This window comes from Lethenteron reissneri, chromosome 65, assembly GCF_015708825.2.
Source record: "Lethenteron reissneri isolate LAM-NWPU_2019-01 chromosome 65, ASM1570882v1, whole genome shotgun sequence".
In the NCBI taxonomy this organism is placed as follows: domain Eukaryota; kingdom Metazoa; phylum Chordata; class Hyperoartia; order Petromyzontiformes; family Petromyzontidae; genus Lethenteron; species Lethenteron reissneri.
In genome coordinates this window covers 12,553,598-12,568,545 of record NC_083843.1, presented here as the reverse complement: position 1 = coordinate 12,568,545, position 14,948 = coordinate 12,553,598, and the positions used below count along the sequence as shown (strand labels likewise).

General features: G+C 52.9%; 1 protein-coding gene across 4 annotated transcripts in view; it reads right to left on the bottom strand.

The window, feature by feature from the left end:
* Positions 1–14,948, bottom strand: part of LOC133359668 (bifunctional 3'-phosphoadenosine 5'-phosphosulfate synthase 1-like) — a 43,034-nt gene that overhangs the window by 9,666 nt on the left and 18,420 nt on the right. For 3 of the 4 annotated variants that reach the window (XM_061578165.1, XM_061578166.1, XM_061578167.1), the window contains 6 exons: positions 5,860–5,974; positions 3,834–4,069; positions 3,050–3,188; positions 1,685–1,803; positions 1,242–1,355; positions 705–816 (listed from right to left, as the gene is read on the bottom strand). In XM_061578165.1, the coding sequence (XP_061434149.1) occupies positions 705–816; positions 1,242–1,355; positions 1,685–1,803; positions 3,050–3,188; positions 3,834–4,069; positions 5,860–5,974 (835 nt within the window). Of the gene's footprint in view, positions 1–704; positions 817–1,241; positions 1,356–1,684; positions 1,804–3,049; positions 3,189–3,833; positions 4,070–5,859; positions 5,975–7,151; positions 7,501–14,948 lie in introns of those variants that run through there. The other variant, XM_061578164.1, reaches the window with a different exon arrangement.

Genomic DNA, 14,948 nt, shown 5'->3' with positions numbered 1-14,948 from the left:
TGAGTGGGTGAGTGGGTGAGTGAGTGGGTGAGTGGGTGAGTGAGTGGGTGAGTGAGTGAGTGAGTGGGTGAGTGAGTGAGTGAGTGGGTAGGTGAGTGAGTGAGTGAGTGGGTGAGTGAGTGGGTGAGTGAGTGAGTGGGTAGGTGAGTGAGTGAGTGGGTGAGTGAGTGGGTGAGTGGGTGGGTGAGTGGGTGTTTGAGTGGTGAGTGAGTGGTGAGTGAGTGAGTGGGTTAGTCAGTGAGTGAGTGGTGAGTGAGTGGTGAGTGAGTGGTGAGTGAGTGAGTGGGTGAGTGAGTGTATGAGTGAGTGTATGAGTGAGTGGTGAGTGAATGGTGAGTGAGTGGTGAGTGGGTGAGTGGGTGAGTGAGTGAGTGAGTGGGTGAGTGAGTGAGTGAGTGGGTGAGTGGGTGTTTGAGTGGTGAGTGAGTGAGTGGGTTAGTCAGTGAGTGAGTGGTGAGTGAGTGGTGAGTGAGTGGTGAGTGAGTGAGTGGGTGAGTGAGTGTATGAGTGGTGAGTGAGTGAGTGGTGAGTGAATGGTGAGTGAGTGGTGAGTGAGTGGGTGGGTGAGTGGGTGAGTGAGTGAGTGAGTGGGTGAGTGGTGAGTGAGTGAGTGGTGAGTGAGTGGGTGGGTGAGTGGGTGAGTGAGTGAGTGAGTGGGTGAGTGAGTGAGTGAGTGGGTGAGTGTGTGAGTGAGTGGTGAGTACCATCGAGCAGGCAGTTGAAGTGCAGGCACTGTAAGTATTCCCTCTCACGCATGAAGCCGGCCAGCGGCGTAGCCCAGCCCTCAGACAGCACCTGCACCCACTGCAGGTCCAACTGCACACACACAGACACACACATATATACACATACTACACAGATACACACAGACACAAATATATACAAATACTACACATACACACACACTCACACACACTCACACACACACACATTTAGACACATACTACACAGATACACACTCACTCACCCACTCAGACACACACACTCACTCACCAACTCACTCACCCACCCACTCACTCACCCACTCATTCACCCACTCATTCACACACTCAGTCACTTACACACTCACACACTCCCCCACTCACCCACTCACTCATCCACTGACTCACACACTCAAAAACTCACTCACTGACTCACCTACTCACCCACTGACTCACTCACCTACTCACCCACTCACTCACTCCCACGCTCACTCACTCACCCACTCACCCTTTCTCTCACCCACTCACCCACCCACTCACCTCTGTGATGCTCAGTGTGGGCAAGCCCTGCATCTCGGCCTGCAGGGCGCTCACGGCGTTCTCAGCTACGAAGAGCTCCTTGACCTCCACTGTGGCGGACATGGGCACAATACCCTGTGTGTGTGACACACACACAGTGACACACACAGTGAGTGACACACACAGTGAGTGACACACACAGTGAGTGAGTGACACAGTGAGTTACTGAGTGAGTGACACAGTGAGTGACTGAGTGAGTGACTGAGTGAGTGACTGAGTGACACTGAGTGAGTGACTGAGTGAGTGACTGACTGACTGAGTGAGTGACTGAGTGAGTGACTGAGTGAGTGAGTGACTGAGTGAGTGACACAGTGAGTGACTGAGTGAGTGACTGAGTGAGTGAGTGAGTGACTGACTGAGTGAGTGACTGAGTGAGTGAGTGAGTGACTGAGTGAGTGTTTCACCCCCTCCTGCAGGAGCTCCACGATCCGCATGACGCACTCATCGATGGTCGTCTCGCTCGTCTTGAGCACCAGGTCCGGAGTCTCCGGCTTGTCGTACGACGAGTCAATGCCGGTGAAGCCTGCGCACAGACGCACACACACAGTGTACACAGTGAATACACACACACAGTGTACACACACACACACAGTGTACACACACACAGTGCACACAGTGAACACACACACAGTGTACACACACGCACACAGTGTATACACACACAACAACAACCGCCATTCGCCACTAAGTGGCGGTGACGTCACCACGACGCTTGTGCCAGGCCAAGTGCACCTTGAGGCCAGGTGAAGTGTCGAACGCACACACACACAAGCACACACACACACAGTGTACACACACACACAGTGTACACACACACACACAGTTCACACACACAGTGTACACACACACACAGTGTACACACACACACAGTGTACACACACAGTCTGTGTGGTCCCTCCCTTTAAGAAGGGGGACCGCACAGACTGTAACAACTACAGGGGCATCTCACTCCTCAGTGTGCCGGGAAAGGTCCTGGCAAGGATTGCTTGCGGAGCCCCAATGCGGTTTCAGGAAAGGGCGGTCCTGCACTGATGCCATATTTTCTGTCTGTCTGCTACAGCAGAGGTGTAGGGAATTCCAACAAGACCTACATCTCTGCTTTATTGACCTGGTCAAGGCCTATGATACTGGTTAGAAACATTGAGGCTGGCCTGCCTACCATCCATCCTGGGTTTAACCAGGCCGGATTGGACAAAGTCCCATCGGTGAGCTCCTCCTGCAGGCAAGGCTGCGTTGGCTGGGTCATGTAGCCCGCATGCTCAGCCACCGCATGCCTAAACAGCTTTTGTTCGGCCGGATCGAGGGGGCTAAATGGGCACGGCATGGGCTAGAGAAGAGATGGAGTGATGTGGTACAAGAGGACGTGGATCTGAGTGGACTTGCCGATGACTGGTACCAGCGGTGTCAAGATCGGCCTCTGTGGAGGAGGCTCGTGAAGGACGCTACTGGGCAGTTGGAGGCAGTCGCCCTCCAACAACAACGGAGGGCGGAGGAGCGACGCTCACAACAACGAGTAGAGCGCCGGGTGGCTAAAACGCAGCAAGTTGGCACAGTAGGGGGCACAGGTGGTGCATCAACCACTCGTCTCAGTCAGTCGACCTGTGGCACCTGCTGAGTCTGCCCCGTGACCTCCCGTCAGCGGGCGTTCAATACTTCACGTGGCCTCAAGGTGCACATGGCCTGGCACAAGCGTTGTGGTGACGTCACCGCAACTTAGGGGCGAATGGCGGTTGTTGTTGTGTGTGTGTGTGTGTCTGTGTGTGTCTCACCCTTGATCTCCCCGGCTCTGGCCTTCTTGTAGAGGCCTTTCACGTCTCGTTGCTCACAGACCTCCAGCGGAGCGTCCACAAAGAGCTCAAAGAAGGGCAGCCCAGCGTCAGAGTGGATCTTACGGGCATTCTCACGGTCCTACAGAGACACACGCAGAGAGACACACACACACATAGATATAGAGACATAGACACACACATAGACATAGACACATAGACACACACATAGACACACACACACACAGAGACACACACAGAGACACACACAGATATAGACACATAGACATACACACACACTGAGTGACTCGCCGAGTGACTGACTGAGTGAGTGTGCAACTGAGTGTGTAACTGACTGAGTGACTGAGTGAGTGACTGACTGAGTGACTGAGTGACTGACTGAGTGACTGAATGACTGAGTGACTGACTGACTGTCTGAGTGTGTAACTGAGTGTGTAACTGACTGAGTGACTGACTGAGTGACTGACTGACTGAGTGACTGACTGAGCGACTGACTGAGCGACTGACTGAGTGACTGACTGAGTGACTGACTGAGCGAGTGACTGAGTGACTGACTGAGTGACTGACTGAGTGTGTAACTGACTGAGTGACTGACTGAGTGACTGACTGACTGACTGAGTGACTGAGTGACTGACTAAGCGACTGACTGAGCGACTGACTGAGCGACTGACTGAGCGACTGACTGAGTGACTGACTTACTAAGCGACTGACTGACTGACTAAGCGACTGACTGACTGAGCGACTGACTAAGCGACTGAGTAGTTACCCGCTGGTAGGGAGAGATGAACGAGGTGATGCACACCAGCCCCGCGTCAGCGAACAGCCTGGCCACCTCTGCGATGCGCCGGATGTTTTCCTCGCGGTCGCTCGGCGTGAAGCCCAGGTTCTTGTTGAGGCCGTGGCGGACGTTGTCACCGTCCAGCGAGTAGCAGGGGATGTCGTGCACCACCAGATACTCCTCCAGCGCAAAGCCCAGGGTCGTCTTGCCCGCTCCGGACAGACCTGGCGGACACACGGAGCGCGTGTGGGTGTCTCTGTGTGTCTCTGTGCGTCTCTGTGTCGATGTCTCTGTGTGTCTCTGTGTGTCTCTGTGTGTCTGAGTGAGTGAATGTGTGAGTTTGTGAGTGAGTGTGTGAGTGAATGAGTGTGTGAGTGAGTGAGTGTATGAGTGAATGTGTGAGTTTGTGAGTGAGTGTGTGAGTGAATGAGTGAATGAGTGTGTGAGTGAGTGAGTGTATGAGTGAATGTGTGAGTTTGTGAGTGAGTGAGTGAATGAGTGTGTGAGTGGGTAAGTGTGTGAGTGAGTGTGAGTGAGTGTGTGAGTGAGAGAGTGTGTGAGTGAGTGAGTGTGTGAGTGAGTGTGCGAGTGTGCGAGTGTGCGAGTGAGTGTGTGATTGAGTGTGTGTGAGTGACCGTGTGAACGAGAGGGTGAGTGGGTAAGTGGGTGAGTGAGTGTGAGTAAGTGTGAGGGAGTCTGTGTGAGTGTGAGTGAGTGTGTGTGAGTGAGTGAGAGTGAGTGAGTTAGTGTGAGTGAGTGTGTGTGAGTGAGTGAATGTGTGTCTCTGTGTGTCTCTGTGTAGATGTCTCGGTGTGTCTCTGTGTGTCTCTGTGTCTCTGTGTGTCTGTGTGTGTCTGTGAGTCTTTGTGTGTCTCTGTGTGTCTCTGTGTCGATGTCTCTGTGTGTCTCTGTGTGTCTGTGTGTCTCTGTGTGTCTCTGTGTGTCTCTGTGTCTCTCTGTGTATCTTTGTGTGTCTCCGCGTGTCTCCGCGTGTCTCCGCGTGTCTCCGCGCGTCTCTGTGCGTCTCTGTGCGTCTCTGTGCGTCTCTGTGCGCCTCTGCGCGTCTCTGTGTGTCTCTGTGTGTCTCTGCGTGTCTCTGTGTGTGTCTCTGTGCGTCTCTGCGCATCTGTGTGTGTGTCTCTGTGTGTTTCCGTGTCTCCTTGTATCTCCGTGTATCTCTCTGTGTCTCTGCGTGTCTCTGCGTGTCTCTGCGTGTCTCTGAGTGTCTCTACGTGTGTCTGCGTGTCTCTACGTGTGTCTGCGTGTCTCTGAGTGTCTCTGTGTATCTCTGTGTGTCTCTGTGTGTCTCTGTGTCTCCGTGTATCTCTCTGTGTCTCTCTGTGTCTCTGTGTGTCTCTGTGTGTCTCTGTGTGTCTCTGTGTGGAGAAGAGATGGAGTGACGTGATACAGGAGGACGTGGAGCTGCGTGGACTTGCCGATGACTGGTACCAGCGGTGTCAAGATCGGCCTCTGTGGAGGAGGCTCGTGAAGGACGCTACTGGGCAGTTGGAGGCAGTCGCCCTCCAACAACAACGGAGGGCGGAGGAGCGACGCTCACAACAACGAGCGGAGTGCCGGGTGGCTAACGCGCAGCAAGTTGGTACAGTAGGGGGCACAGGTGGTGCATCAGCCAGTCATCTCGGTCATCTCAGTCAGTCGACCCGTGGCACCTGCTGGGTCTGTCCCGTGACCTCCTGCCAGCGGGATTTCGACACTTCACGTGATAGCCTCAAAGTGCACATGGCCCGGCAAAAGCGTCGTGGTGACGTCACCGCCACTTAGTGGCGAATGGCGATTGTTGTGTTGTTGTGTATGTATGTGTGTGTATGTGTGTGTATGTGTGTATGTGTGTGTGTGTATGTATCTGTGTGTATATGTGTGTGTATCTGTGTGTATGTATCTGTGTGTATGTGTGTGTGTATCTGTGTGTATGTATGTATATGTTTGTATGTGTGTGTGTATGTATGTGTGTGTATGTGTGTGTGTGTATGTGTGTGTATGTGTGTGTGTGTACCTGTAAGCCAGATGGTGCATCCCCTGAACCCGGCCCGGTTCCCGACCACCTGGCCACGCTTGGAGCGACTCACGTGGTGAGACTGATACACCACATTCGTAGCACGCTGCATGTCCTGTAGACACACAGACACACACACAGACACACACAGTGAGACTGATACACACACACAGATACACACACACACAGACACACACACACAGATACACACACAGTGAGACTGATACACACACACACAGACACACACACAGACACACACACAGTGAGACTGATACACACACACACAGATACACACACAGATACACACACAGATACACACACACAGACACACACACACAGACACACACACAGTGAGACTGATACACACACAGAGACACACAGACACACACACACACAGACACCCAGACACACACAGATACACACAGATACACACAGATACACACAGACACAAAAAGATCCCCCATATAGCCTTAACAGACTGTAGGGGCAAGTACTGTTAGCGAGCACCTATGAAGGCCAGCACGGCACACGAGGGGGTGGGTGGCCAGCACCACGCCCGGCCGCCTTTGTCTCTCCCCCAGTGCTAGCGATGTTCACTACACTACACCGCTACACCAGGTACTCATTTGAGGCTGAGTCGACCTAGGGGAGGCCCGGGACCGGCTCAGATAATCCGTCACCGGTGTTGGCCGTGAGCGGGAATCGAACTCGGGTCGCCAGGTTCGTAGCGCAGCATAGCGCTAACCACTACACCCACCGCTCCCCATAACAGCACCTACACACAGACAAAGATCCCCCGTGTAGCCTCTAGCAGGCTGTAGGGGCAAGTGCTGTAAGTAGCACCTACACAGACAAAGATCCCCCGTGTAGCCTCTAGCAGGCTGTAGGGGCAAGTGCTGTCAGTAGCACATACACACAGACAAAGATCCCCCGTGTAGCCTCTAGCAGGCTGTAGGGGCAAGTGCCGCCAGTAGCACCTACACACAGACAAAGATCCCCCGTGTAGCCTCTAGCAGGCTGTAGGGGCAAGTGCTGTTAGTAGCACCTATACACAGACAAAGATCCCCGGTGTAGCCTCTAGCAGGCTGTAGGGGCAAGTGCTGCTAGTAGCACCTACACACAGACAAAGACCCCCCGTGTAGCCTCTAGCAGGCTGTAGGGGCAAGTGCTGTTAGTAGCACCTATACAGACAAAGATCCCCCGTGTAGCCTCTAGCAGGCTGTAGGGGCAAGTGCTGTTGCTACCACTACTACCACTACCACCACCACACAGGCATTTTCGCTGTCACTTACTTTAGGAACCCATGTGCTGAGGAACGCCATGGCACTACCACTCAGACACTCACAGAGACACTCACAGGGACACTCACAGAGAGACACACAGAGACTCAGAGAGACACAGAGACACTGGGAGAGAGTCACAGATAGACACTCACAGAGAGACACTCACACACAGAGACACGGAGACACTGGGAGAGAGAGACAGAGAGACACAGACACAGAGAGACACTGGGAGAGAGACACAGAGAGACAGAGACACAGAGACACTGCAAGCGACACAGAGAGACACAGAGAGACACTGAGACACACAGAGAGACACAGGCAGAGAGACTGTGTGTGTGTGTGACTGTGAGAGACTGTGAGTGTGAGCGCCGTGAGCGCCGCTTTAGTAGCCCGGCAGCGGCCGTGGGCGGAGCCCCGCGGAGGGTCATGGGCCCCTGAGTGAGGGCCCCTGAGTGAGGTCAAGGGCCCCTGAGTGAGGTCAAGGGCTCCTGAGTGAGGTCATGGGCCCCGCCAGAGCTCCATAAAGATCGACCAGGTCACTCAGGGGCCCTTGACCTCACTCAGGGGCCCATGACCTCACTCAGGGGCCCATGACCTCACTCAGGGGCCCTCACTCAGGGGCCCTCACTAAGGGGCCCTCACTCAGGGGCCCATGACCTCACTCAGGAGCCCTCACTCAGGGGCCCATGACCTCACTCAGGAGGACCTCACTCATAGGCCCATGACCTCACTCAGGGTGTACATTGTGAGTGTGTGACACTGTGTGGGTGAGCGAGTGAGTGTGTGAGTGTGTGTCTGTGTGACACTGTGTGTGTGTGAGTGTGTGAGTGTATGAGCGTGTGTCTGTGTGACACTGTGTGTGTGAGTATGTGACACTGTGTGTGTGAGTGTGTGTGTGTGACACTGTGTGTGTGTGTGTGACACTGTATGTGTGTGTGAGTGTGTGACACTGTGTGTGTGTGAGTGTGTGTGACACTGTGTGTGTGTGAGTGTGTGAGTGTGTGACACTGTGTGTGTATGTGTGTGTGTGAGTGTGTGTCTGTGTGAGTGTGTGTGTGACACTGTGCGAGTGTGTGTGTGTCTGTGTGTGTGTGTCAGTGTGTGTGTCTGTGTGTGTGTGTACACTGTGTGTGTGTCAGTGTCTGTGTGTGTGTGAGTGGTAGTGTAGTAGGTAGCACTACGCTGCACTATGAACTCGGCTACCCGAGTTCGATTCTCGCTCACGGCCAACACCACCAGTGACGATTGTCTGAACCGGTCCTGGGCCTCCCTTAGGTCGACTCAGCCTCAAATGAGTACCTGGTGTAGCGGTGTAGTGATGATATAGTGGTGTTGTAGTGAACATCGCTAGCACTGGGGCAGAGACAAAGGCGGCCGGGCGTGGTGGTGCTGCTACTAGCAGCACTTGCCCCTACAGCCTGCTAGAGGCTACACGGGGGATCTTTGTCTGTGTGTAGGTGCTACTAGCAGCACTTGCCCCTACAGCCTGCTAGAGGCTACACGGGGGATCTTTGTCTGTGTGTGACTAACAGCACTTGCCCCTACAGCCTGCTAGAGGCTACACGGGGGATCTTTGTCTTTGGGCTCTAGGGGTTCGTCGACCGCACAGAGATAGCGAGGGAGGGGTTAGAGGGGAGACATTCCCCTGTTCCCGGTACAGACTCATCATCAACATCACCAACAACATCACCAACAACATCACTCACTCACCTACTCACCCACTCACTCACCTGCTCACCCACCCATTCACCCACTCACTCACCTGCTCATTCACTCACTCACTCACCCACTCACTCACTCACCTGCTCACTCACCCACCCACTCACTCACCCACTCACTCACCCACTCACTCACCCACTCACTCACTCACCTGCTCATTCACTCACTTACTCCTCACCCACTCACCCACTCACTCACTCACCTACTCACTCACTCACCCACTCACTCATTCAGATATTTACACACGCAAACACACTTACACACACACACTGATACTTACACACACTTACACACACACACTGACACACACACTTACACACATACACACACACTTTGAAACACACACACACTGACACACTTACACGCACACTTACACACACACACTTGCAAACACTCAGAGCCTCTAGACAAACTTCGGGATTAAGGAGCAGCACATTCTGATGAAAGCGACTCAGTGTGGAGTCGTGACTCTGCACAAAGTGGGGGTAACGGTGGTGGGGGTGGTGATCATTGTGGGGGTGGTGGTGATGGTGATGGTTCGGATGTTTTTGGAGGGAGAGACACACAGAGAGACACACAGAGAGACACACAGAGACACACAGAGAGGCACACAGAGAGGCACAAACAGAGAGACACAGAGAGGCACACAGAGGCACACACAGAGACACACGCAGAGAGAGAGAGACACACACACAAATACACACACACAGAGACACACACAGAGACACACACACAGAGAGAGAGACACACAGAGACACACACAGAGAGACACAGAGAGAGAGACACACACAGAGACACAGAGAAACGCACACAGAGAGACACACAGAGAGACACACACACAGAGACACAGAGAGAGAGAGAGAGACACACACAGAGACAGAGAGACACAGAGAGACACACACAGAGACACAGAGAGAGAGAGAGACACACACAGAGACACACAGAGACACAGAGAGACGCACAGAGAGACACACAGAGACAGAGACACACACTCACACACACTCACACTCACTCACTCACACTAACTCACACACTCTCTCACTCAGACACTCACACGCTCACACACTCACACACTCATACACAGCCAGCTGGTGGTGGTGGACGTGGCTGAGGTGGGTGGTGGAGGTGGTGGGTGGAGGTGGTGGTGGTTGTTGTAGTGGTGGTGGTGGTTGGACTCTGGACTGGTACGGAGCAGGGGTTTATCACCACGCTTCAATGAGTGTCCCTTCACCTCACGTAACTCTGAACCCGATGGGGACAGCTGATAGACACGCACGCACACACTAACACACACACATTGACGCACTCAGACACACACACACACAGAGACACGCACACACTGACACACACACATTGACACACTCAGACACACACACACGGAGACACGCACAATGAGACACATACACATTGACACACATACACACTCAGACACACACACACACAGACACACATTGACACACACACAGAGACACGCATACTGAGACACACAGAGACACACACACACACTGACACATAATCACACACACACACAACCTTACATACACACACAGTCCTACATACACACAAACATAGCCTGACACACACTCAATCCAACACACATGCAGTGCTGAGTCTATGGGTAGTGTTGAGTCTATGGGCAGTGTTGAGTCTATGGGTAGTGTTGAGTCTATGGGCAGTGTTGAGTCTATGGGCAGTGTTGAGTATATGGGCAGTGTTGAGTCTGTGGGTAGTGTTGAGTCTATGGGTAGTGTTGAGTCTATGGGTAGTGTTGAGTCTATGGGCAGTGTTGAGTCTATGGGCAATGTTAAGTCGATGGGCAGTGCTGAGTCTATGGGTAGTGTTGAGTCTATGGGCAGTGTTGAGTCTATGGGTAGTGTTGAGTCTATGGGTAGTGTTGAGTCTTTGGTTAGTGTTGAGTCTATGGGTGGCAGTGTTGAGTCTATGGGTGGCAGTGTTGAGTCTATGGGTAGTGTTGAGTCTATGGGTAGTGTTGAGTCTATGGGTAGTGTTGAGTCTATGGGTAGTGTTGAGTCAATGGGCAGTGTTGAGTCTATGGGTAGTGTTGAGTCTATGGGCAGTGTTGAGTCTATGGGTAGTTTAGAGTCTATGGGCGGTGTTGAGTCTATGGGTGGCAGTGTTGAGTCTATGGGTAGTGTAGAGTCTATGGGTAGTGTTGAGTCTATGGGTAGTGTTGAGTCAATGGGCAGTGTTGAGTCTATGGGTAGTGTTGAGTCTATGGGCAGTGTTGAGTCTATGGGTAGTTTAGAGTCTATGGGCGGTGTTGAGTCTATGGGTGGCAGTGTTGAGTCTATGGGTAGTGTAGAGTCTATGGGTAGTGTTGAGTCTATGGGTAGTGTTGAGTCTATGGGCAGTGTTGAGTCTATGGGCAGTGTTGAGTCTATGGGCAGTGTTGAGTCTATGGGCAGTGTTGAGTCTGTGGGTAGTGTTGAGTCTATGGGTAGTGTTGAGTCTATGGGTAGTGTTGAGTCTATGGGCAGTGTTGAGTCTATGGGCAATGTTAAGTCGATGGGCAGTGCTGAGTCTATAGGTAGTGTTGAGTCTATGGGCAGTGTTGAGTCTATGGGTAGTGTTGAGTCTATGGGCAGTGTTGAGTCTATGGGTAGTGTTGAGTCTATGGGTAGTGTTGAGTCTTTGGTTAGTGTTGAGTCTATGGGTGGCAGTGTTGAGTCTATGGGTGGCAGTGTTGAGTCTATGGGTAGTGTTGAGTCTATGGGTAGTTTAGAGTCTATGGGCGGTGTTGAGTCTATGGGTGGCAGTGTTGAGTCTATGGGTAGTGTAGAGTCTATGGGTAGTGTTGAGTCTATGGGTAGTGTTGAGTCTATGGGCAGTGTTGAGTCTATGGGCAGTGTTGTGTCTATGGGTAGTGTTGAGTCTATGGATAGTGTAGACTGTAGAGTCTATTGGCAGTGTTGAGTCTATGGGTGGCAGTGTTGAGTCTATGGGTAGTGTTGAATCTATGGGTGGCAGTGTTGAGTCTATGGGTTTATGTCTTAATGGCAGTTAGCACCCCCTGCTGGTAGCAGATTCATTCACCAGGACAGGACACTCATTCATTCACACACTCACTGACACATACACTGACACACTCAACCACTCACTAACTCACTGACACACTCACTCATTCATTCACTCACTGACACACACTTTCACACACACACAGACACACACACACAGACACACACAGACACACACACACAGACAGACACACACAGACACACACAGACACACACACAGACAGACACACACACACACACAGACAACAACCGCCATTCACCACGAAGTGGCGGTGACGTCACCACGACGCTTGTGCCAGGCCATGTGCACCTTGACGCCACGTGAAGTGTCTAACGCCCGCTGGCAGGAGGTCATGGGGCAGACCCAGCAGATGCCACAGGTCGACTGACTGAGATAACCGAGATGACTGGCTGATGCACCACCTGTGCCCCCTACTGTGCAACCTTGCTGTGCTTTAGCCACCCGGAATTCCGCTCGTTGTTGTGAGCGTCGCTCCTCCGCCCTCCGTTGTTGTTGGAGGGAGACTGCCTTCAACTGCCAGGGAGCGTCTTTCACGAGCCTCCTCAACAGAGGCCGATCTTGACACCGCTGGTACTGGTCACCGGCAAGTCCACTCAGCTCCACGTCCTCCTGTACCACATCACTCCATCTCTTCTCTAGCCCTTGCCACGCCCATTTAGCCCCCTTGATCCGGCCGAACAAAAGCTGTTGGGGTATGCGGTGGCTGGACATGCGGGCTACGTGACCCAGCCAACGCAGCCTTGCCTGCCGGAGCAGCTCACCGATGGGACTTTGCCCAGATCCGTCAAGGATTTGTGAGCTCCTCACACAATCCAGCCTGGTTAAACCCAGGATGGATTGTAGGCAGGCCAGCCTAAATGTTTCAAACCGGCGAAGATGATCCATTAGGGGGGTCCACGTTTCGCAAGCGTAGAGAAGGGAGGGAATGACTGTGGCCGAGAAGACCTGAATCTTCATGCGGAGCGACAGACCAGGTAGCTTCCACACAGCGTTACGTAACCGATGAAAAGTTATTGCCGCTCGACTGATTCAGAGTGAGACCTCTGCTTTTAAACTGGAGCCGGTCATAAGCACACTGCCCAGGTATGGGAAACTCTCCACTCTCTCCACAACTGCCCCATCACCGATCGGGAGTTGTGGGGGTGGAGTGTCCGATGGTACAAAATACCCAGGCAGGTGCTTAGTTTTGGTGGGTCTGATGGTAAGGCCCCACCTCTTAGTGGCACACTCCAGTCTCAGCAGCAGCGTCTCCAACTCCTCCTCTGAATGAGCAGCTATTACCAAATCATCGGCATACATAATGTGGTTGACCAATAGGGAGCCATCCCTTGACCGCATCCGGGCATCAATCAGCCTCCCATTATATCTTTACCACATGGAAATTCCCCCGGTACAGCTGTTGAAGGCTTCACGAACTATGTGGTCAAAATATATGTTAAATAATGTGAGAGCCAGAGAACATCCCTGCCGCACCCCAAGGTGTACAGGGAATGGCTCTGACTCCCGACCACGTAGTTTTACCCAGGCCCGCTCACCATCATGAAGGACCTTAATGATCGTGAGCAGAGGGTCAAGGACTCCGAAAGCACGAAGAACAACCCAGAGCCCAGGCCTACTGATGGTATCATAGGCCTTGACCAGGTCAATAAAGCAGAGATGTAGGTCTTGTTGGAATTCCATACACCTCTGCTGTAGCAGATGGACAGAAAATATGACATCTGTGCAGGACCGCCCTTTCCTGAAACCGCATTGGGGCTCAACAAGCCTCTCCTCAGCGTGCCTAGCAAGGCCATGTTGAATAATCTTTGCCATGACCTTTCCCGACACACTGAGGAGTGAGATGCCACTGTAGCTGTTACAGTCTGTGTGGTCCCCCTTCTTAAAGAGGGGGACCACCAGGGCATCCTTCCGATCCTGCGGAACCCGTCCAGTGGTCCCGACTGTTGGTATGATGTCATATAGGGCAGTCTGTGCACAAACGCACCCTCCCTCAGCATTTCGCTTGGGAGATCATCTCTGCCCGGTGACTTTCCTGGTCTCAGACTCCGGATCGCCTTCAGTACTTCCTCAACAGATGACACCTCAGCCAGCCACTCGCAGAGGGTGACTTCTTCCAATATTTGAGGCACCGCAGCCTTAGCAGGGTTATCCCCACTTTGTGCCATGATGTTTTCCTGGCTGAGGGATTTCCCCTCCCCCAGGACCTCACAGAAATGCTCAGCAAATCTGCAAACCTATTCCTGAGGGTCGGAGATTGGATCACCGTTTTTTCCCCTAATGATGGTAATAGGTGTGGCACTGCAGGTTACTTTAAAGTTGGAGTTAAATGGGGATTTGTGATCACGGGCCACTGAGGCAGACTCCATCTCCTCAGCTACCCGCGACCACCACCCATCCTTGCAGCGCCTCACGGGTCTCCGAACCTCCGAGCGAAGGCTGCGGTAAGCCTCCTCATTCTCTGACGTGGGATGCTGTAGCCGATGAGAGTGGGCCTGTCGCTTTTTCTCAACTATCCTGAACACCTCCTCTGTCAGCCAGGGTCTCTGGGGAGGTCTGGACCGCGTACCCAAAGCAGCCATTGCAGCTGCATGAGTCACAGTCCTAAACCTCGCCCATTTACCCTCGACATCTGGATGAGTGGGGGACGATGCCAACCCCAGCCAGCAAGCGATGATGAAATTCTCACTTGCAACTTTCATCAGCTAACTAAGACCAGGCCACTTTAGGTTGGAATGGGGTCCTGGGTGTACACCCACCACCGGAGTGGAAGAATGGCAGGCGCATCTTACAGATGACTAGTCGATGGTCAGAGGGCAGATCAGCTCCACGGTAGGTCCTGGTGTCAAGGACATGGGCTCGCATCCGCTGGTCCTCACTATGAAGCCCATGGGCTGCACAAAAATCTAGCAGCCTCCTACTGTTATTGAGCTGATTTGGACCATGCCCTCCAATCACTCCAGACCAGGTGCCAGCATCATGATCAACTCGGGCACTGAAATCACCCAACAAGATGACTCTATTCTGAGTGGC